The following is a 22,524-nucleotide window of genomic DNA, read 5'->3' on the forward strand; positions in this document are numbered from 1 at the left end:
GTATCGTGAGGTACCCAGAGGTTCCCACCCTATCACTTTATGATATGAGATAGCATCTCATAATTATGATTTAGTATTTACAGCACACTTAGTGTTATTTTACTTTTCCGAGTTTTTTTTTTCTTTCTTTCTTTTACTGGCGGAATTGGCTTCCTTACATTTTCGTAAAAAGACTGACTAAAACTACATTTCCTGTTAAATTAAACCCTGTCTGTGAGCAGTGGGAACAGTTTGTATTGATATTGATGTAGTGTTGTTTCCGTGTTCGTCAGAGAGCTTTTGTCGCCCCCTGCTGGCTGACTGTAGTAGGTACAGTCCTGGGCTTCCTTTCATTCTGCGTGAATGAGGAAAACACCTTCCGCTGTCACATGGGGCTGAGCACACACACACACACACACACACATAGCTTCCTGAAACCTCCACAGTGTCCGACTTTGCACTGGTTCTCAATCTGAGGTTAACGTCTCACCCTCTGATTCTCACTGTCCGGAGCTGTCGGAGCAATCGTCGGTGTCCGTGATGATCAGCAAAGTTAAAAGCGCCATGTCCAGCCTGGTGGGGGGTATGATGCCGCATCACCACCACAACCAGCACTCAGGTGGTGGTAGTGGTGGTGGAGGGGCAGGACAGACCCACGGAGCGGACGGGCTGCCTCCTCGCTTCCCCTACGGACGACCGGATTTCCTGGAGCTGACCCCGGAGCTGCTGCAGTACTCCACAGAACACGCGTCACGGCCGGTTCTCACCTTAAAGAGAGGCTGCAGACTACCGTGGGGCACTGGATACGCAGAGTGAGTGCATGGGCCCAGGCTTTAGTGACACACCTGCATCTTTATTAATATTATTTATATTATTATGATTATGAATGCTCAGTAAGGAGGATGTGCTGCTATCTGCTGCTCAATGCACTGCAGTGTTTGGTTGCTGCAATAACACAATGTCTACCTCTGGCTTCTGAGCACATTCCTCCTTTTAGTGACATATTTATAAACACTGCAGATGGTTTCCTGGATTTTGCAGGAATAAATGTAGCAAATGTCATGTTTGCTTAATGTAGTATTAGTCACACCTTAGGGCATGTAATGATAATAGAGTAATATGGATCCATAGCAGAGCTGGAGCTCTCATAATGTCCTTGGATTGGCAGATGAAGCCTTCATACGTCATACATGATACACACCAGCAATGCTCACAGTCGGGTATGAGGAATTCAGCAGCTGCCTTTGGAATCCTGCTCCTGTCATTCCTGCTCTGATACACACACCTGGTTCTACACTGCAGGGACCCTAGAATTCATTACACTCACAATTAGGGCTGTGCATTGCCATGAATCTGACGATATGATACACGATTTGCATGTCACTATACAATATACGTAGTGTCAAGAGTTCCCAACCCGGACCCCAAACAAACCGGACTTATAGTTCCGGCACTTCCTGTGCTTATGTTCCCACCGTATCAGGATGGCCGAGTGGTCTAAGGTGCCAGACTCTAGGATTCTTCCTTTCACTGGCATGGGTTCGAATCCCACTTCTGACATATACTGTATCTTTTTTCATTTTAAGTTAATATATTTAACATGGCAAATTCCACCTTAAAGAATACAACAAAAAGAAACATTTCAGGACATTTCTTGGGTTAGAGTTATGGTTAAAGTTGGGTTTGGGGTTAAGGCTAAAATAAAACTGACAGAACTATAGCTAGAAGGACACGGGTCCGGCAGTGACAGGGACAGGTTCAGCAGTGACGGAACTACCGGCATTCGGCTTACTGCGCATGCGCACAGGAAGTGTCGGAACTATAGTCCTGTTTGTCTGGGGTCTGGGTCCGTAACTATAGCAACAGCCTACAATATATGCCTATACTAAACAATGCGGTATACATCGCGATGCCATTAATTACAAATTTCACCTTTTATAAGTACAAAATGGTCCATCCATCCATTCATTACCAGACGTGCTTGTTCCTGTTTTTCAGGGTCACAAAATGGTATGAAATACAATTTATTTAATATTGTTTTAAACTTGCGAGAACACGTAAATAGTAAGTAACTGTAATTCAAGTATCTAATATCAAAAACAAGTGGTATGTTTATGAAATAAGTTTATCTGTCTTTCAGATTCTGTTTCTGTTAAGTTCTTAAATGTGACAAGAACTATGAAAAATACATATAATCAACAGACAGTTTATCTATGGGTGAAAAAAGGCATATTACAACTCATCTGTACATCTATCATTCGTAGCTGTTTAATAAACATGAGTTCACATTAAATGCTAAAAATCCTGTTTAAAGTAACTGTTAGAAATGTCAAAAGTTCCAGTAGATCTTATAGCTAAGTATTAGGGTGCCCCACGATATGATACGGGCGTCGCAGCCTTGAGTACTGGCCGATATGATACCAACATTGATCCGATACGATGTCACCACAAACCATACATACTTCTATCACATATTTTATTGTGTGAACTGCGAGAAAAGTTAAACTTTTGCTTCTACAAAAGATTCTGATTCTGTTGTTATTAAATTCTTAAAAAAAAAGTGCCCAGTATGTTTTTTGAAAATATATTGTAATCAACTTTCGAGCTAAAATGCATTGAGGAGTAAGGTAGTTTAACAAGGTCTTATCTGGTTCACTGACACCTGGTGACCTAACATGTGTTTGCGCCAATAAATGTTTTTTTTTTTTGTTTTTGTTTAAAAAAATGATTAAAAAAGAGATTTGGACATTTTTTGGATTGATACGATAATCGTGCGGTAAAATATCGATATATCGCCTAATTAATTTTTTCTTACCGACTTAGTCACAATACATTGTTGGGAAACTTCTAAAAGGCAGGGGTGCAAAACTGAACAGTTTGAGCTGCAGATTTTAGGTGTAAAAATTAGTAATTTTATTATTATTGTGCCCTAGTTTGCACTTCCACATATCAATGATATGTAAAGTATGTAAGGCACCGATAATATCCAAGTGGTAAATGCATGATATTCTCTTAAATTTCCTTGATTTTTGTGGGCAATTTTTACTTAACTTAAGATAATCCTGCAAAATAAAGTAATTTCTCCCTGGGGTCAATAAAGAATTTGTCATTCTGATAATTTAAGGAAAGTTGCATGATTTTGGAGAAACAAAGACTTCTTCCAACAACTGAAGAAATGTTGCACTAAAATTGTGTCACTGTTCATAGGACACTTTTTCAATTTATTGTCTTTCAGTGATATAAAATAAAAATTGTATTTTTTTTTCTTATGTCATAGATTAATGTAGACTGATTTCTGACCAATTTATCGATAATCCCAGTATCGTCATATCGTGAGATAATCATTATGGTGAACTTTGTATCACGTATCGTCAGCAGTGTTTCTCAAATGGCAGTACAGGGGGTACTTGAGAGAGAGAGAGAGAGAGAGAGAGAAAAATTAGCAAATGAAAGCATTAAAATAAAAATATGGGTTTTTCTAATGTTTATTTTTTTAGTTAAAATGATATTCATACTAAATATTAACAGCAACTTGCAAAACGACCACAAAAACACACAAAATAAGAGAAAAATATACTGAATAATAAAAAACAACAGACAAACAACAACAAATTACACAAAAATGACACCAAAAACATGCGCACTGGGAGAAAAACACTTGCTATTACCTGCAGCACACAAAATGACAACATAGACACACTAAATGAGAGAAAAACACACAAGATCACGACAAAATGCACAAAAATAACAGAGAAACATACACCACCACAGAGGAAACAACCACACGACACCAAAAATGAGATGACAAAATGAGATAGAATCATTTAAATAACACCAACAACACACAAAAATGACAACAAAATAAACTTAATAATAAAAGGAACAGATAAAAAACAAAAAAACACAAAATGATAAAGTGTGCAAAATTACACAAAATGATGATAGACATGATCTTGATTAGAACATGAACTGAAAATACAAAGGTCATTATTGGTCCCACAGTAGATGAGAGATGACCAGAAATGACAAGAACTATAGAAATAAATCTATTCGGGAGGCACTAAATACTGTTTCATTTCACTTATTCATAAAATGAGTTTCTTGAAAATGTGTGTTATCACTCATTTATTCCATCTTTATGCTCTATAGTTGTTTTTTCATAGTATTTGAAGCAAAGTGTTGTAGTCGGACAAGGGGGAAATCAGAGAAAATGGTACTTAAGCCAAAAAAGTTTAAGAACCACTGCTCCAAAGGGCAGGATTTCGTCCACGGGCCTTGTGTTTGACACATGCACAGGTAGCCTTTAGCTAATGTAGACCTATATTAAGTTATATTAAGTCATAAACACACCCACACCCTCATAAAAGCAAGCTTAAAACAGAAAGACTTCATACTCCTTGTGTGAGGCAGTAATGCAACCCTTTGCTTTCTCTCACCACGCTGCCTTTATTGCACTTAGAGGGAAAAAAAAAAAAAAACCACTCACTCTCCCACATTTCACTCCTTGAGAGAAAGGCCTGAATAGCTTTAGACAGACAGCATGTGGTCCATTCCATCGCTGCTGGAGCCTCACTGGACACAGATCAGAAACACTCAATTATGCCACAACAATTGTCCCAGAGGTCTGATAAGGACAACTCCACACACACAAATATGGTCTTGTCATCTTTGAACTTGATCTGCATCCTGCAGTAATCTGCTGACGTAAGTCCCCGGGAGTTGTAATCGTAGCATTAGCAGTGCTGTTTACTATACAGTATAATCGGCTCAGCTGATCAACCATTTGTAGTCATTTAGTGTAAAAAAGGCTCTAAAATCTGCAACCATTGGGGCTTTAATTTCTCCTTTTTGCAGTAGTACTGCAGTGATTTTAAAATCATCACTGATTTGAAGATTTTATGAGGTTTTTTACATCACGTTTGCATGTAAATTGGTCTAAGATCCTCTTTCACATAAAGTTAGAAGATTTTCCAAATTATAGACAGACATGGGGAATACAGTTGCCGAAATCTGTTAGCAGTTTGAGTGTAAAGCGCCAAAAATAATCAGTCTAAGTGAGATGTATAAAGCCTGTAATACAAATATTGTTTTTAGCAGAAATGTGGCAGTGTACTCACTGGAGTCTGCCATTTTCAAATTCAGTGCGTTTACATGCAGCCTAAAATACATGGAGGAAAAACATGTAAAAAAAAAAAAAAAATTTATTAAATTAAAGTTCAGTTTCTTATTAGGAGGTGATCCACGCAATCAGTTTGAATAATTATTGAGGTGGATGTGGTTATCTTCTGTTTGTGAAGGGCTGGTAAGTTTCTGTGTCCAGATTGGAAGAAAAAAAAATTATTAGAAACAATTTGGGATCTTTTTGTACGATTGGACAATCAAGGCATACCTCCTGATTTTTTTTGTTTTTTGTTTTTTAATATCAGTCCAATAAAACAATGTACACAGATAATCAAAGCGTCTTTCTGCACAACGGCCTGCCTAAATTAACCACTAATGTTTAGTGGACCATTTACCCTTTAGCTATACTCAGCCATATCCTACTATGTGTCAAGCCAACCTCATATCGCCCAGAAAACATCTTAAAACTTGTGAAAAAATAAACGGCTACTTATCAGAACTAAAAAAATCTATTAAAGACGAAGAATGAAAAGCATTATTTTTAGCTTCAACAATTCTTAGAATGGACTGGATGGTTGCTCATCCTTATTTTTTGATTCCATTTCAAAGGGATTTGTTTGTATTATGCAACGTCTCAACTGTCGGCTTTCCTCTTTGGCACCGTGCTTACAAATATGACAAGAATGCCTCTCCCTGCAGAGGAATTCATGGTACGACATGAGGATTACATGCTGTGGCTGTCAATCTGCAAACGTCTGCATCAATCAGGCTTTCGCTTTGTTTACATTTCATTTGTGAACATTTATCTCAGGTTTGAATTCATGTGTGCTGTGACCACTCGAATAGCACAGAAAGGTAATTTAAAGCAGTAAAAGTGTAAAAACTGATTTTCAACACAGTATTTCTCAGACTGAATCAAAACCTGCAGAGATTTTAACTGAGGGATGACACGCACCACCGCTCTTTATCTATACCTATAACAAAGACTTTGTCTTCTTGTATCAACTTGTGCATGGTGTAATTAATTTAAAGAATAACCAAACCCCAAAAAGCACTTTTTTTTGCTGAATACATAGGTATTCAGTAAAGGTGTTAAAAAAAATCAATTCGATGATATATCACGATATTTCACCACCTGATTATCTTATCGAACCAAAAAATGTCCAAATCGATTTTTTAAATCATGTTTTTTTCAATGAAAAAAACATTCAGTTGCGCTTGCACATATGCAGAGCACGTAGACACCTGGTCACTAGGTGTCAGTGAACAGTTGTGGGATGCAAGATCAGGCTTGATCACCCTGTAGCTGGCCACCTTTGATGAGGATGTCTCGTGTTAAAAAGGCCAAAACACCTACTGATTCAAAGGAACACTATGACACTGATGATGCGTCCCAAAATGTACATCTTTCCCTTATCTGAGACACAGCTCCCACACCATCCTCAAATGCTAAACCCCATGTGACTACCATATTTTGGCACAAATGAGAGTTTAACGTCACGTCCTGTGTTTAATGATTCTACTTGTTCTCACAAGTCTTAAAAAAATCAAATAAAATGTATTTCATACCATTTTGTACTTGTAAAGGAGAAATTTGTAATTATTGATACTGTGATACATTGCGATGTATATCGTATTGTTTAGGATACAATATAGGGATATATTGTATTGTGACAATCACAAATCATATTGTATTGTCAGATTAATGGCAATGCATACCCCTAGTATTTGGGTATTAAGTAGTGCTGTTGATTGATTCTGGTCCAACTCTCAACATTTTATTCAAAGTATTTAAATTTATTGTATTTTCTTGTCAAATGTAAGAGTTTCTGCCTTCTATGGATTGAAACCCGGCTCTTACAATAGAATTTTGTAAATACGGTGTACATTTTAGGACATCCTCAGGTCTCAAAGTGAGGTATCAGGAAAACCTCTGTCACTTGTCAGACCAAACGTCGTCAAATGAAACAGTCTCAGGCTTCAAAATAAAGGTCATCAGACTAAATGGCCTCAAACAGGCCGTAAAACACGACACGAAGTTGTATTTTGAAGAATCCGGAAATCGATATGTGCTGCTTTGGATACGAGAGTAAGTTAAAAGCTGTTATTTTCCATTTTTTTTTAAAAAGTTAGGATATATCAACATTTCATTTATTTATGTATTTATTAATCGTACAACATGGGTTGATGTATCTCAACTTTTTTTTAAATTTTTTTAAAAAAAGGAAACAATAGCTTTTCTACTTTGTTATGTTCGCCATTTTATGTTTTACCACCTGAGGCTGTTGAGTCTAATTACTTTTATTTTGAAGGATGTTTCATCTGACGGAGTCCGTTTGGTCTGATAAATGACAGAGATTATCCTGATACCTCACTCTGAGACCTGACGATGTCCTAAAATGTACACCCTACCTGTGGCTTTAGTCACATTTTAAGAGTTCATTTGCAAAAGCAGATAACTGTAACTCAGTTTTTATGAATGATCAGAAAATAAAACTCTTCAATTTTAAATCTGGTTGAAAGTGCGTACACAGAGGTGTCTGATGTATTACGAAAAAGGTCAAAGGAAGCAACAGCAACAGAAGAATTCACCCAAACTCTCAGCTTCTGCTTTTTAACTTTCCTTTCATAACATAAAGCAGACGAGTTTCACCAGAGACGACTAATGGGGTTTTTTCAGTCACAGGATGTGCAAACATGTGAGTAATTACCAACAGTGTGACAGAGTTAGGTCACATTATCCTTATTTAAAATAACAAACAGTAGGTGTAGTCATACTTCTCTGTACTGAGGGTGTTGGATGTGACGATGAGATATTTTCTGTCACATTCACTTCTCAAATTGATGTTCTGAGCATGCCTCCAGCTAAAAGCCTTTTTGATGAACAAGCATGTTAGAAGTCGAATCACAGGACGGTGATTCCTAAAGTCTTTTCTGTGGTTTCTGATTTGCTAAAAGTTATTTGTCATTTGGTGATTAAAAACCATAGGAAACCAATGCAAGTACAAGGAGAACATGCAAACCCCACACAGTAAGGCCCTCTCCCTTGGATTAACCCTGTAGTCAAACCTCAGGCCTTGTTGATATAAGACTACAACACAAAATGCTTTTGTACTTAATATATAACTAATGCAGTGTCCGTAGGAAGTCTGTATTCATTCAAAAATGGGCAGACTATGTACTGTGTGTATATATATATATATATATATATATATATATATATATATACACAGTCTGCCCATGCATGTATGAATATATACATATGTAGGTGTTTGTGTACATGTACTGTATGTATATATGTATGTACTTGTGTAACCAGATGCATTTTTGTGTCTATATTGATATATGTAAAATGATGTACATAACCTTTTCCCTTTTTATAACACTTAACTTAATTGTAAATTTATGTGGAATAAAATTCCACATAAAAGTGATTGGCTCTGGCGCGCACGTGACTGTAGTACAAATTTATGAAATTATTTATTAACTGTATCATTGCAGTCCAAACAAATCTGACGTCACACACCCATGAACGAAGCAGCAGCCATGTTGAAAGTCTCATGGCAGTCTGATCCTGACCCACAGAGATATTTGAGGAACACACACGCACACACACACACACACACACATTTATAGATAGATTATCAAAACAGATACAAATACATATTTCTACATAAAAAAAAAAGTGATGACAAAGGGTAAAAAATGTAGGTCCAACTTAGGTTTAACCAGTTTAGTCTTGACAAGATGGTAATTTACCAATTTACGTCATGTGTAAAACGTCTGGTTTTCATCATGTTTTGCTGAAGATTTTCAAAATAATCTGTTTTGTTTTGCTTGTCAGCTCCTGGTCTCAGCAGGAGGCCATCTGAAAGAATTCTGTAATCTGTCCAAGGGAAATTTATACCAGAATTGCGCAATTGGTATTATCCTGTATTATTAAACTAATGTGGTTTTTATCCTTATTTTTTTTTTAAATGTTACATAATATGCCAGCATGACACGCTGATAGCTTGATGCCTTTGGATGCATGCTTGTTGTTTCACTAAGTACTGGAACTCTTCTATTTTAACCAACATTGGTTTATTTGTATGAAATCTCTGCCGTTGTGTGTCAATCATATTATTGTGCTCAGATGTTAGAATTTGTATTTATTCTAATGTTTGTTCACGTAATATGGGTGTTGAAGTTGGAATATGTTTTGCGCTAAATGAAATAGAATATGAAACAGGTTCATTCTTTCTCAATGTCCAGTAGTTTAAATATATATATATATATATATATATATATATATTCGATTTATTCAGATTATTTTTCAGGATTTTTATTATTTAATAAATTGTAGAATATGCCTATGTTTAAAGCATTGGTTAATAATAGATGCCTCAGTTTTTCCTCATACCTACTGTTACTGTCTAACATAGACTATATTTTTATATTTATTTCCTCAATTATGTATGTTTTTTGAATATGTATTATTTATGATATTCTATATTTATTTATATGTATTACTGCATTTCCACATACATTATTTTTATATTTAGTTATTTATTTCCTCAATTATGTATGCTTTTTTTAAAAAATATATATATATATAATTGCATTTCCACATTAATTAATTTATTTATTTGTGATTATGTCATATTTTTTGTCCCCCATAGTCTTTCACACTGAATGCTGGAGTATGAATCCGTGCATCAGTAAAAGCCATTACCCACCACTGGCCTTAGCTTATAGTAAATCATTAATAATCCTTTTTAAAAAGTTCCCTCTGGGACATGACGGCATCCTGGCCTTTATTTTCTCACTCTGTTTGACCCCCTCTCTCCACTCTCATGGCTGCTATCTGTGGTTCGATGTTGAGAGCAAAAACACTGTAAATCATCAGGCTGGAGGCTCACCTTCCTGTCTCGTCTCGTCTCCACCATCAGGGTGATCAATGCGGGTAAGAGCATGCTGAACGAGGACCAGGCCTCCTGCGAGAAGCTGTTTGTGAAGAAGCCGAGCGGCAAACATCGTAACTCAACTCTGCTGGAGGACAACGGGGTAAGTAGAGCAAAGTGTCTGATCTAACACAGCTCCATTACAAATAACCATGAAGGAATCCCATTTATTTCAGTGGCGATAAAGGCTCTGCTTAACCATTTTTTATTTCTTATTATTCCACAGCAGTAAAACATTCCAACGTCCTGCAGCCGTGCACTCATACTCACTACTTTTAATACTGGGTGTATGTGTGAAAACACTATTTTAAACCTAATCTAATTATAAAACTAACACATGCAAACTCCAAACAGGAAATGGTTTTTACGAACTACAGCTGCACAAGCAGAAAGAACAAAGTCATGTATAGACGAGTAGCCAAACATGCACACGCAGAAAGGTGAAAGTAATGGATTATAAAGTACTTACGTTCTGTAATTGAGTTGTTGTTATGGATACTTGTGGGAGTATATTTCTGAATAAATAAGTCATTTGTTACATTTCTGAATTATTATGTTTTTTGTTTTAAAATGATCAAAGGACATTGTGAAACAACAAAAAATTAAATGACCAAACAACAATGCATGACATCATAGCCGACCAATCAGATTAAACGTGACGCACTGCGCCAAAACAGCGTTGAATGGAGGTTATTTTCTCACTTTTAGAGTTCATAAATAAATGCAGCTATACTTAATTGTACATTTTGACAAATCTTTTATTTTATACAGATGCCTTTGTGGAAAATAAATTAAGTTTCAATTGTGCAAGATTTCCTCTCATCATTTTTAAGTTTATACATGAGGTGTTTACTGTATGCAAGGGAACCGTGGCAAGATTTATTAACAAAAATAACCATTGGGGGGGTGAAAGTAACTAGTAACTAGAGCTACTTTTTACTTTTACTTGAGTATTTTATGTATGACTTACTTGCACTTGTACTTCTATTGTAACCATTTTCTGGCGCCCACAACTCCACTTAGACGTGCACAAACACACACCTGCATGTCTCTCATTAGCAGTAAATGGATTACATCATCACCGTGTACCCCTAGGGGTACGCAATGGCACTACAGTGGGTACTCAGAGAGAGAGAGGAACAATCAACAAATAAAGTCTTGGTCCCACCCCAGGCGTGAGATGACTACACAAATAAATCTATTCAGGATAGCCACAGCGTTTTTCAACCTTGGAGTCGGGACCCCATGTGGGGTCACCCTAAATCTTTTGAAAAATTTAAATAGGTTTTAATTATTTTTTATTAATTAAAACACAATCTTGAATAACTGTATTTCTATACTTGGACTTTGTTTATAAATCTAGTTCAATTAAAATGCAGTTAAAAGAAAAATGAAAAAATCTGAGCTCACACATGATCAAAAGTAATTCTAGAAAAGAAAAGAAAAAAATGTCTGTGGTCGGCAGAAATTCTTCATATCAAAATGGGATCCATAAAAGGTTGGGAACCACTGCACTAAATACTGTTTCTTTCCACTTATTTACAAAACCAGATCCTTTAAAATGTGTGTTATCACTCGTACAGTCCAACATTTTGCTCTATAGATGTTTTTAAACAGTTTTCTAAGCAAAATGTTGAAGTCGGACAAAGGGGGCCACTTGAATTCATAAATAAGAGCCACTCTCTTATTTCTGAATACTGGTACTTTAGCCAAAAAAGTTTGAGAACCACAAAGTTAATGCATTTGATTTTTTTATTTTACTTTTTCAGTACCTGTGCAAACCTCAAATCTTATTTCCTCTTTCTTTTTCTGAAGAAACAAACATTTCCCTCTCTTTGAATATCAGATTCTTAACCATGTTTTTCTAGAGAAATAAATACATTTTGTTGGTTTTTCATTTGCTGTTTTTTTTTAGGACGGTACAGGAATCCCAATTCACTTCTGGGGCGTGTTCGATGGACACGCAGGCTCTGGCGCCGCCATCATGGCTTCCAAGCTGCTTTCCCGTCTCATCAGAGACAGACTGGGAGAGATCTGTCACCTCATGGAAAACCCCGACAGCGCCCCTCCAATCTGCCTGACCAAGAACGGCAGCCCGTACGAGGCCGAGTCCAAGAAGGGGGTGACCCAGGAGCCGGAGGACCCCGACGCCGTCAGTGACACCACGCTGCGCTTCCACATGGAGAAGGTGGTTAGTCTGGAGAGCCTGGTGATGGGGGTCATTGAGACGGCCTTCAAACAGATGGTGAGCAGATGATGGCGAGATAATGGCGGGTTCTCACCAGGAATTTTTCACAGCGTAGGGGGGGATCACGTGGCACTCACTCGCAGGAAATTTTTGGTGCGGAAAATTTTGAAATTTATAAGAAAGTAAAGCTAAAGAATCCGTGTACCCTTTGTTTTTTGGTTATTCCGTTTCAAAACCAAATCAAACAATTACAGCTTTTTTGAGGGCAGTAAAACGTTTATTTTGCACGTTATAAATACCGCTAACAGCAGCCGTCTTGATCACAGGAAACGGGAAACACCAGTAGATCATTACACCACCTCTGGTTCCACATATGTGCATGTTTTACGTAACATCCATTTTTTGGTTTTGGTTTATTTATGTATCAATAACGTTCACCAGTAATGTGACTTATGTGTTGCTTCTTTTTATGTTCGGACCGGGAGCAAAAGTCCCCCCAGTCACCAGTTTATCTGGATACTATTTGGACCGTAGCGCTGTTCGGCAAAGTTGGCAGACATTCACAAATTTGGACTTCCAGCATCAATAGCTCTTTAACGAAATGTCATCGACACACAAATTACGCCTCTGCCATTGGTGTGAGGTGGACAACATGATACAAGATCATTTTTTATCAAACGCAGCAGAATAAAAGTCCGTCTGTGTGTCCCCTCTGTGTGGTGAGATTAAAACATGAAGCTCTCGTCCTAGTTTCCTCGTAAATATGCAAATGTCACACAAACGGAACCAGATTTAATTTTAAAACAGAAAAATGCTGCTTGTTTTGTTTTTAGTTTTTCCTGTTTCTGGTTTTAAAATAATAAAACAAAAAAAATGTTTTTTACTATTTTTTTATTTGGTTTTGAAACAAAATAACCAAAGAACGAAGGGTACACGGATTCTGAAGTTGTTTTTTGGTTGTAGTTTTTTTAATCTTTGTTACTGCCTTACTTTGAAGCTAAAACTTATTTGTTGAATTGGTGAAAGTTCATAGAAAGAAATGCAGCTCAAAGTGCTTTTACAAAGTTAAAAGTGGCGTCCTGATGACATCACCTAGAGTGATCATATACAGATTAAATAAAACGGGGCCTAAAATTGATCCCAGAGGAACACCACGTTATTTTATAGACCTTAGAGCAGAACTTATCAAAACTTACCAGAAAAGTTCTGTCTGTGAGGAAGGATAAAACCCATTGTGTACAGCACCAGAGAGGCCCACCAGGTGTTTGCAATGAGCAGCAATGAGTGCTCCATTTAGTAAAGAACCATGTGATTACTTGCAACCAATCAGAAGAAGGTCAACAGTCAGTGTCAACCAAAAGTAAAAACTTAAGCAAAAACCTGAATAAGATCAAATCTTTGCATTATTTTTGTTTCAGGACGACCTCATTGAAAAGGAAAAGACTTCATACGCAATCTCTGGCGGTTGTTGTGCCTTAGCAGCAATTCAACTCATGGGAAAACTCTATGTAGCCAACGCTGGCGACAGCAGGTGGGAGACGGGGGATTTATCCAGGTTTCACTTTTCCACCTGTAACATATGCTCACATCTCTCATCTTCCTCTTTTTCTGTTTCTCTGCAGGGCGATAATCATAAGAAACAGTGAGGTTATCCCCATGACCAATGAATTTACACCTGAGTCAGAACGACAGCGACTGCAGTATCTGGTATAGTTGAATTCATCACAGATTTATCTTGTACCCACACAGCCATCTGTTAGAACCAAACTATGATCACAACACCAGTCTTGAGGCTGCCTGTTTTAAACCGTTGACTCACATTGTGGGTGGATGACGTTTGCAGCTAAATCAGGAGCTTTTCTTAGTTGTCAGTATGCACCTGCTTTCTAACAGGCTTTAGAAAACCTGCAGCTTTGTGACTGTAAGGGGGACATTTCCTCCTTCCCATCATGCACTTGAACCATTTGTGTTGTGTCCCTTTAGGGATTCCTGAGGCCAGAGCTGTTGGGTAATGAGTTCACTCACATTGAGTTCCCACGTAGGATACAGTACGGAGAGCTGGGCAAAAAGATGCTCTACAGAGACTACAGCATGACTGGATGGTAAAGTTCATTACCTTTCTCACAGTTAATTGTTTTTTTCCTTAACACTGCACTATTTTGGCTAGGGGTGGGAACCTCTCGGTACCTCACGATACACGATACAAAGCTCACGATAACGATTATCTCAGGATATGATGATACTACGATTATTGATATATTGGTCAGAAATCAATCTACGATAATCTATGGCATAACAAGAAAAAAAAAGATTACCGTATTTTTCGGACTATAAGGCGCACTTAAAATCCTTTAATTTTCTCAAAAATCGACAGTGCGCCTTATAATCAGGTTCGCCTAATGTATGAAATGAATGTCAAAATGTTTTAGTACAACTATGGTAAACAATGAAGCTGCAGTGCTTGATGGATTTTTGGCACTTTAGGGCTACCGTACTCAGGCGCCTCATGGAGTGATATGTACCAGTACTGTGCTTCAACATAGTGAACTGAAAAAGTGAGTGTAATGTTCTATATTTTGTGTTAAACCTGAACAATGTTGAGAATTATTGTTAATGAGTTGAATAAAGTTTGACTTATCTGACTATTTTGTTTTGCTTAATGCGTCTTAATAATAATAACAACAACAAACCGGTGCACCTTATAGTCCGAAAAATACGGGTAAGTGAAAAAATACATATTTTATTTTAAATCTCTGAAAGACAATACATTGAAAAAGTGTCTTATGAACAGTGACACTATTTTCTGTAAATAAGTGTCAACATACCAATGTAAACGAATAACTATCTCCAATAGTGCTTTCTGTCAACAAAAAATAGGGTCTTTCTTACCAGTGACGCCATTATAGTGCAATATTCCAGTTTCCTTCAACAAACAGTGATAACATTTCTGTGAAGACCTACCTGCACATTTTAGTGAAAAAGCAGAAAAGGTTTTGAAAAAATGAAAAATTAATAAAAAAAAAAAAACGATACTTAGCGTGAGCATATCGATAATCAATTGTGCAAAAAATATCGTGATATATCGCTGTATCGAGATATCGTCACACTCCTAATGTTGGCCAATATTGGCAAAAAATGATAATTTCTCTCAGTTTTGACCTGTTCTTTAAATAAAAAGTGTGTTTTGTGTCAATGAAATAACATAAAAAAGCTCTATTTTTGTTGCAGGGCCTATAAGACGATTGTAGAGGAAGATCTGAAATTCCCTCTGATTTATGGAGAAGGAAAGAAGGTAACGCCAACGCAATGACGACCTAAGTAGATTTCACCCACTTTATTCCAAAGCCCCATAATCCCTTGCACAAAAGCGATGTCTTCTGCAATGGTTACTATGGAAATGGCTTCAAGTATTAAAATTTTTATTTTTATCAACTAATCTGAATTTATAGAGTAGTTTCACTTTAGAGTCTGCTTTATATATTGGAAACAAAATGTAATTTTAATACATGCACGCACATTAAAGAGCACTGATGTATTCTACACAAGTAAAAGTAAGTCATACATAAAACACTCAGGTACAAGTAAAAAGTAGCTTAATTGAATAGTACTCAGTAAAAGTTACTAGTTACTTTCACTCCCCAACATCTCATGTATAAACTTAAAAAGGATAAGTGGAAATCTTGCACGATTGGAACTGAATTTATTTCCTACAAAGGCATCTGTGTAAAATAAAAGGTTTGTCAAAATGTAGTTATTTTTAAAATAAAATTTAATTAATAAAATTCAAAATAAAATTCTCAGGCTCTAAGTATACGTAGCTACATGTATGAACTCCTAAACTGAGAAAATAACCTCCATTCAATGCTATTTTGCTGCGGTGCATTACGTTTAATCTGATTGGTCGGTTGGCTATGATGTGATGCATTTGATTCTTGTCTGGTCATTTCATAGTTTCACAATGTCCGTTCATCATTTTAAAACTAAAAATTATAATTAACCCAGTAACAGTTGGGTGTAGAAATGTAACAAAATACAAACGTTTTTTTAAAACGTATTTAAGTACAAGTAAAATTGTCACTGATTCAGAAATATACTCAAAAAAAGTACACGTACCCATAAGAGCAACTCAATTACATTAACGTCAGTACATGTATTTTTGTTAATTTCCTGCAATACCTCCAACAAGAATTTGGTGAAAAGGTTCAGCAAATGTGGTAACAAATACAATGCACATAACATAGGATACAAAGACATTTTAATGAGCAAAGGAAGTGTCAGCAGCAGAATCAAAACACAAACATACATTATCAGTCTGAGTTTTGCCTTCCAGTGATTTCACATTAAACTACGTGCTATTTACCTAATGCTCTGTGTGCCTAATATATCTGCCTGCTAGTTTCTTCAGTTAAACACCTTCACTGAATAATTCTTCACTAAGGGATTTCCTCAGACGAGCACAAAAGCAATAATCTATTTTTTCCTGTATTTACTGCATGTTTAAATGCTCAGGCTCGTGTCATGGCAACCATTGGGGTGACGCGTGGGCTCGGTGATCACGACCTGAAGGTGTACAGCTCCAACATCTACATTAAGCCCTTCCTGTCATGTGTTCCTGAGGTGAGCGAGGGGACTACCATTCTAGGATAACATACCCAAACTCACACACAACATTCCTACGTTAATAAAGACACTCCAGATAATTACACAAAAATACATCAATCAGGTTTGTGCACATTGGTTCCCCCTTTAAATGAAACTGAGATCAGTTGTCTCGGTCAGTGATAAAGATAGGATACCCCCTTTCTTTTATTTTGAATCCAAGTACCCCCTTATGTCAGTCAGACCACTATTTATTGCTTAGAATTATGTGAAATAAACAACAATAGATCATAATGATGGAATAAATGAGTGACAACACACATTTTAAAGAATCTAATTTTGTAAATAACTGGAATGAAACAATATTTAGTACCTCCTGAATAAAAAATGTCTATAGTTTTTATAATTTTGTATCATTTTGGGAAGTGTGTTTGTTCTTTTTATTATTCAATATATGTTTCTCTTATTTTGTTGGTATTATTTAAATCAGCGATTCTCAACTGGTGGGTCGGGACCCAAAAGTGGGTCACGGACCTGTACTAGGTGGGTCGCGGGCAGCTGGTCAAAAATAAATAAATAGCCTACTTAATGTCTTATGTTGGACTTGTCTTTTATTTTGAAAGAAACTTTTCTTTCGACAGCCATGGTGTGAAATGCATGTTGCACAGGAATATACATAGATTTATGTTTTTAAAAAGATTATATGTGTGCTTTCAACAGCTATTTTTGAAAAACAAAATTTGGTTGGTTGAATCCTCAAAAAAAAAAATAAGTGGGTGACGATTTAATGACTGTGGCAAAATTTGGGTTCCAGGGTGAGACCAGTTGAGAACCCCTGTTTCTTATGTCGTTTTGTGTGTTTTTTTTTTTTTATTTCTGTGTATTTTGTAGAGATCATGTGTATTTTTCTTTAATTTAGTGTGTCTTTGTTGTTGTTTTGTGTGTTGCTGGTACTGTTAAGTATTTTTCTCTCCTGATGTGTGTTTTTGGTGTCATTTTGTGTATTTTGTTGTTTTTCTGTTCTTTTTATTATTTTGTATATTATTCTCTCTATTTTGTTTGTGTTTGTTGTTGTTTTGTGAGTTCTTGGTAATATTCAATGTGATTATCATTTTTAGCTACCCCCTGTAGTGCCATCATGTACCCCCATTTGAGAAGCACTGGTCTAGGTTATGATGGCATTACATAATTTTCTGTTATTTTAAATTAAAACGTATATTATTTTTTTTACATTTATTCTCTTTGTAAAGTCTTTTTAGCATTAATTACAATTATTAATGAAAATTAAATATGTTCTTATTGATCTCAGGTGAAGGTTTACAACATGGATGAAAATAAACACGGCCCAGACGATGTGTTGATCATGGGTTCAGACGGACTGTGGGACGTGACCACAGACAAGGACGTTGCAGATGCTGTGTGCGCCTACTTATCCTGCTGTGATCAGTCGGATCCTATGAGGTAATGCTTTGTTCTTATATTAACTCAGCCTCTTACACAAGTTTACTTCCGTTTTAACAAATACGCAGTGCCCTGTGTGTCCACTAGATGGAGACAAATTACAGATAAATAAAAGAAAAACTAACTAAATAGGAAAGCAGAGTAGATATGGTATATTTTTCATGGGCACAGCTTGGCTCATGTGTGTTCTATACAAACATGTCTTTATTTAAAAAGGAAAATCTAAAGCAGCTTCACGGTTGTTGGTTTGCGTCTTTTTACGTCGTGACGTCATCTTTGAAGGTCTTCAAAGTAACAAGCTCATTTTTAAAATGTAAGGAGTAGAAAGTACAGATATTTGTTTAAAAAAGTAAGGAGTAAAAGTAAATACTCAAGTAAAGTACAGATACCAGAAAAGACTACTTAAGTACAGTAACAAAGTGTTTTTCCTTTGTTTCCTGTCACATCTGGTTTTATGGCATTTACTATATAATACACTTTAGGTTTGAGCTCCGTCCGTCCGTGCGTCCGAGTTAAAGGGGACAGCTTTTCTCAGAAACCGTTTAAGATACGATAACCAAATTTGGTGTGTGGCTTCAGGGTATCAATACCTTGATGAAGTTCAAAAATGAGAATCACACAACAATTTTTTCCCCAAAGTTATTGCTGTTGTTACATTTTTACTCTGTTTGAGGCATCTTCAAAGGGGACAGCTTTTCTTAGAAGTCATTTAAGATAGGATAACCAAATTTGGTGCGTGGCTTCAGGGTATCAATAGCTTAATGGAGTTCAAAAATGAGAAGTGCCCAATTATTTTTTTGCGGAGTTATTATCCTCGTCCCGTTTTTTGGACTGTTCGAGGTATCTTCAAAGGGGACAGCTTTGATTAGAAACCGTTTAAGACACAATAACCAAATTTGGTGCGTGTTTTCAGGGTATCAATACCTTGATGGAGTTTGAAAATGAAAAGCGTGCAAATGTATTTTCCGGAGTTGTTGCCCTTGTTCCGTTTTTCTTTACTCTGTTGGAGGTATCTTCAAAGGGGACAGCTTTGATTAGAAACCGTTTAAGATACGATAACCAAATTTAGTGTGTGGCTTCAAGGTATCAATACCTTGATGGAGTTCGAAAATGAAAAGCGCGCAATTATGTTTTCCGGAATTATTGCCCTTGTTCCGTTTTTTGGACTGTTCGAGGTATCTTCAAAGGAGACAGCTTATCTTAGAAACTGTTTAAGATAGTAATTTTATATTCTGACGTGATAATATTTTCTTATGTATACATCTTAGTTAATAGATTTAGGACATTTAGTAAAAGGTTGTGAGTTATAATGACAACCAGTCTAGCAGGGGATGTTGACGACTGTCTTGTTTACATTATATTAAGAATTGTATTTTTATGTTATGAAGTACCATGATTATTGATTTGGGTGTGTCATACAGGTACACTATGGCAGCGCAGGATCTGCTGATGAGGTCCAGGGGAGTCCTGAAGGAGCGTGGCTGGCGGTTACCTAATGACAGACTGGGATCTGGTGACGACATCACCGTGTTTATCGTCCCACTGGCAGGATATGAGTCAGAGACATGACGAGGGAATGTGACACCAAAAAAAATAAAAACACGGACACGACTGAGCCTAGAAATTCCCACTTCCCAGAATCCCTTTAGCTCACAGTGGGTCAAAGTAGGAGTGCCATTAAGAACAAAGTCTCTGTCACAGTCTTCCTCCCAACATAACAGTTTGTGACGTGACCAGTGGAGATCAAACCCTCAAGCTTATTGCATTTAATTTGACGAGCATTAGTCAAACCTTGAAAAAGATTCATGGCATGTTGTTTATTTTTTTGTTGGTTAAAAACAAACGTTTACACAGATGTGAGAAAACCAAAGAAATGAAACTATGGTTTTAATGTTGGAAATATGTGCAAAAAGAAACAATCATGAAACCCATAATCATGTGCATGAAGGCCGTACATCAGAAGACAACGATGCAAAGTGTACGGCTATCATTCGTGTTGCAGTATTTCCTCCACCCAATATTGAACGAATGAGACACGTGACCTGAGGCACTTAAAACTGTTTCATCTGTAAGTGAATGTTTTTTTTTGAAAGCTTTTTTTTTTATTTTGTTGCAAAAAAAGAGAGAAGAAAGTTATGTTTTTTTTTTTTTTCCTGTTCAGTGGATTATTTGGGATGAAGGAATGTATTTGTTAAAGGTCCTGGTATATGAAGATGTGATTACACATATGCCTTAATAAGCAAATGAAAGTCTAACCTTTTTTTTCTTTCTAATATTACATTTTATTCATTTAAAAACTATTCTGAAAGTTAGCACATACTTCGTCTTTTGTTGTAAACTGCGCCAGGATTTTATTTTTATGTTTATTCCAATGTTAGATTATGTGTCCTTAACTGAGAGCTACCACTATGTTTGAGTAATGAAATGTTTCACTTTATGAATAAAGAAGTTCCCATTTGCTTTAATTGTTTGGGTTTTTTTTATTTACAACATTCATTCAACAGACGCCACAGTCGCACTGATGGAGGTCAGCTACATCTAACGCCACAGCTGCCTTGGTGCTTAAGGAAAGCACCTCCTTCACAACTACAGAACCAATAAGAAAATAACAAGAATTTGACTATAGTATAGAACATGACCCCCAAAAAATGAATCTGTGATAACCACATTTATTTATTTATCTGAATAATATCCACTGCTATCCAGGAACTTTATTATTATTTGCTCCATAGTATAAAGTCATCTTAAAGGTGTCAATCCTTGTTTTCAATCAGGTTTAAAGTGGCCAGAAAAGGTGGTGAAATGGGATTTTAAAAAAAAAAAAAAAAAAAAACTTGGTTAAATGTTGCAAATTAGAGTGGCCAAAATCAGACAGAAAAAGGGTTCAGTGTGTCAATATTAGCTTAAAAGTGGCAGGGGGGGGTTGGGGTAATGTAAGGTGATTAAAAAAGTAGGAACTATCAGTTTAAACTGACAAATAATAGGCATGACAAATCGTGAATGTGGTTAAATTGGCAAAAAAATTTAGCATGATATATAGTGAAAAGAGGTTAAAAGTGACAATAATGGATCAACATATGGGAAAAGTGGTGCAACGGTTTTATAAGTAACAAAAATGTCTTTAAAGTGTAAAAAAAAAAATGGGTATAGAAGTTATTGAAATTTGACAGAAGTGGAAAAAATGGGAGTAATGTAGTAAAGATATGGCAAGAAAAAAGTGACAAAAATAGGTTCAAATATGGCAAGTTTGGTGTAGTTGCAGACAAAGGGTTAAAAAAATAAATAAAAAAATTGGCTCAAAATGTTTCGAAAATATTTTTGGTTTCTTGAAGGCATCTGGCGACCCCCTCCCAGTGTCTCGTGACCCCAAATGGGGCCCTGAAACCAAGGTTGACAACTCCTGGTGTAGAGAGCAAATAACAAACTGAACAGCAAATCCTCAATTTTTTTGATGATTAAAATATTTTTTTATTAGTTGTCGTCCTTTAATTAACTACAAATTTTGCAGTTGCACATGTAAAAAAAATTTTTTAAATGACCACATGTAATGTTTGCTGTGTCATACTTTATTTACTTCTTATTTTCTAGTGTCATTCTATGTGAGAGTGAACATTATGTGTAAAATAACAGTGACAATGACACCATCCATCCACGCCTTCCTTCCCCTCCTGTTGCATCTATGGATGATCCTAGTACTACAGATGACGTCATTTCAGACTAGATGGAAGGGGCGGGACTAGCGTAGCTCGAGCCCCTGCAGCAGATGAATCAAGTTCACTTTAAGTGACTGTGACAGCACAGGAAATACACAGTACTGGCCTTCAAAATAAAAAAGTTCAAACATGCATTTTGGTTGGTTTTTTATATTATAAAAAAATGTATAAACTTTAGTTTGCTACTAGTCCATTGCTATTACTTTATTTTATCTCATCGTTTGTTTAAGAAATAAACATGGCTTTGTAGTATGGACTGGTGCTACATGATTAATCAGTTTTATTTATGTTTTTATTATTATAAAGAAATAATACGTTTATTTTTGGTAATAAATCTAGACACGGTTCCATTGCATACAGTAAACATCTCATGTATAAACTTACAAAGGAAGAGACCAATTGTGCAAATCTTGCACAATTGGAACTTAATTTATTATCCACAAAGGCATCTGTATAAAATGTAAATAGCACTAATACATTTTTTAAAAAATTCTAAGGCTCCATATGAAGCTACATATTA

General features: G+C 36.2%; 1 protein-coding gene across 1 annotated transcript; it reads left to right on the forward strand.

The window, feature by feature from the left end:
- Positions 1 to 348: 348 nt before the first annotated feature.
- Positions 349 to 20,756, forward strand: ppm1j (protein phosphatase, Mg2+/Mn2+ dependent, 1J). Its single transcript, XM_028445748.1, has 10 exons — positions 349 to 791; positions 10,032 to 10,146; positions 11,959 to 12,288; positions 13,650 to 13,762; positions 13,854 to 13,938; positions 14,215 to 14,333; positions 15,460 to 15,523; positions 16,741 to 16,848; positions 18,140 to 18,291; positions 19,713 to 20,756. The coding sequence occupies exons 1-10, from the start codon at positions 520 to 522 to the stop codon at positions 19,858 to 19,860; spliced, it is 1,506 nt and encodes a 501-aa protein (XP_028301549.1). The 5' UTR covers positions 349 to 519; the 3' UTR covers positions 19,861 to 20,756.
- Positions 20,757 to 22,524: the final 1,768 nt, after the last annotated feature.

This window comes from Gouania willdenowi, chromosome 5 (assembly GCF_900634775.1).
Source record: "Gouania willdenowi chromosome 5, fGouWil2.1, whole genome shotgun sequence".
Lineage (NCBI taxonomy): Eukaryota > Metazoa > Chordata > Actinopteri > Blenniiformes > Gobiesocidae > Gouania > Gouania willdenowi.

Coding starts and splice junctions, on each gene's coding strand:
- ppm1j (XM_028445748.1), top strand. CDS start 520: ATGATCAGCAAAGTTAAAAGCGCCATGTCCAGCCTGGTGGGGGGTATG. Junction 12,289..13,649: donor AGACGGCCTTCAAACAGATG/GTGAGCAGATGA, acceptor TTTTTGTTTCAG/GACGACCTCATTGAAAAGGA. Junction 14,334..15,459: donor GACTACAGCATGACTGGATG/GTAAAGTTCATT, acceptor TTTTTGTTGCAG/GGCCTATAAGACGATTGTAG.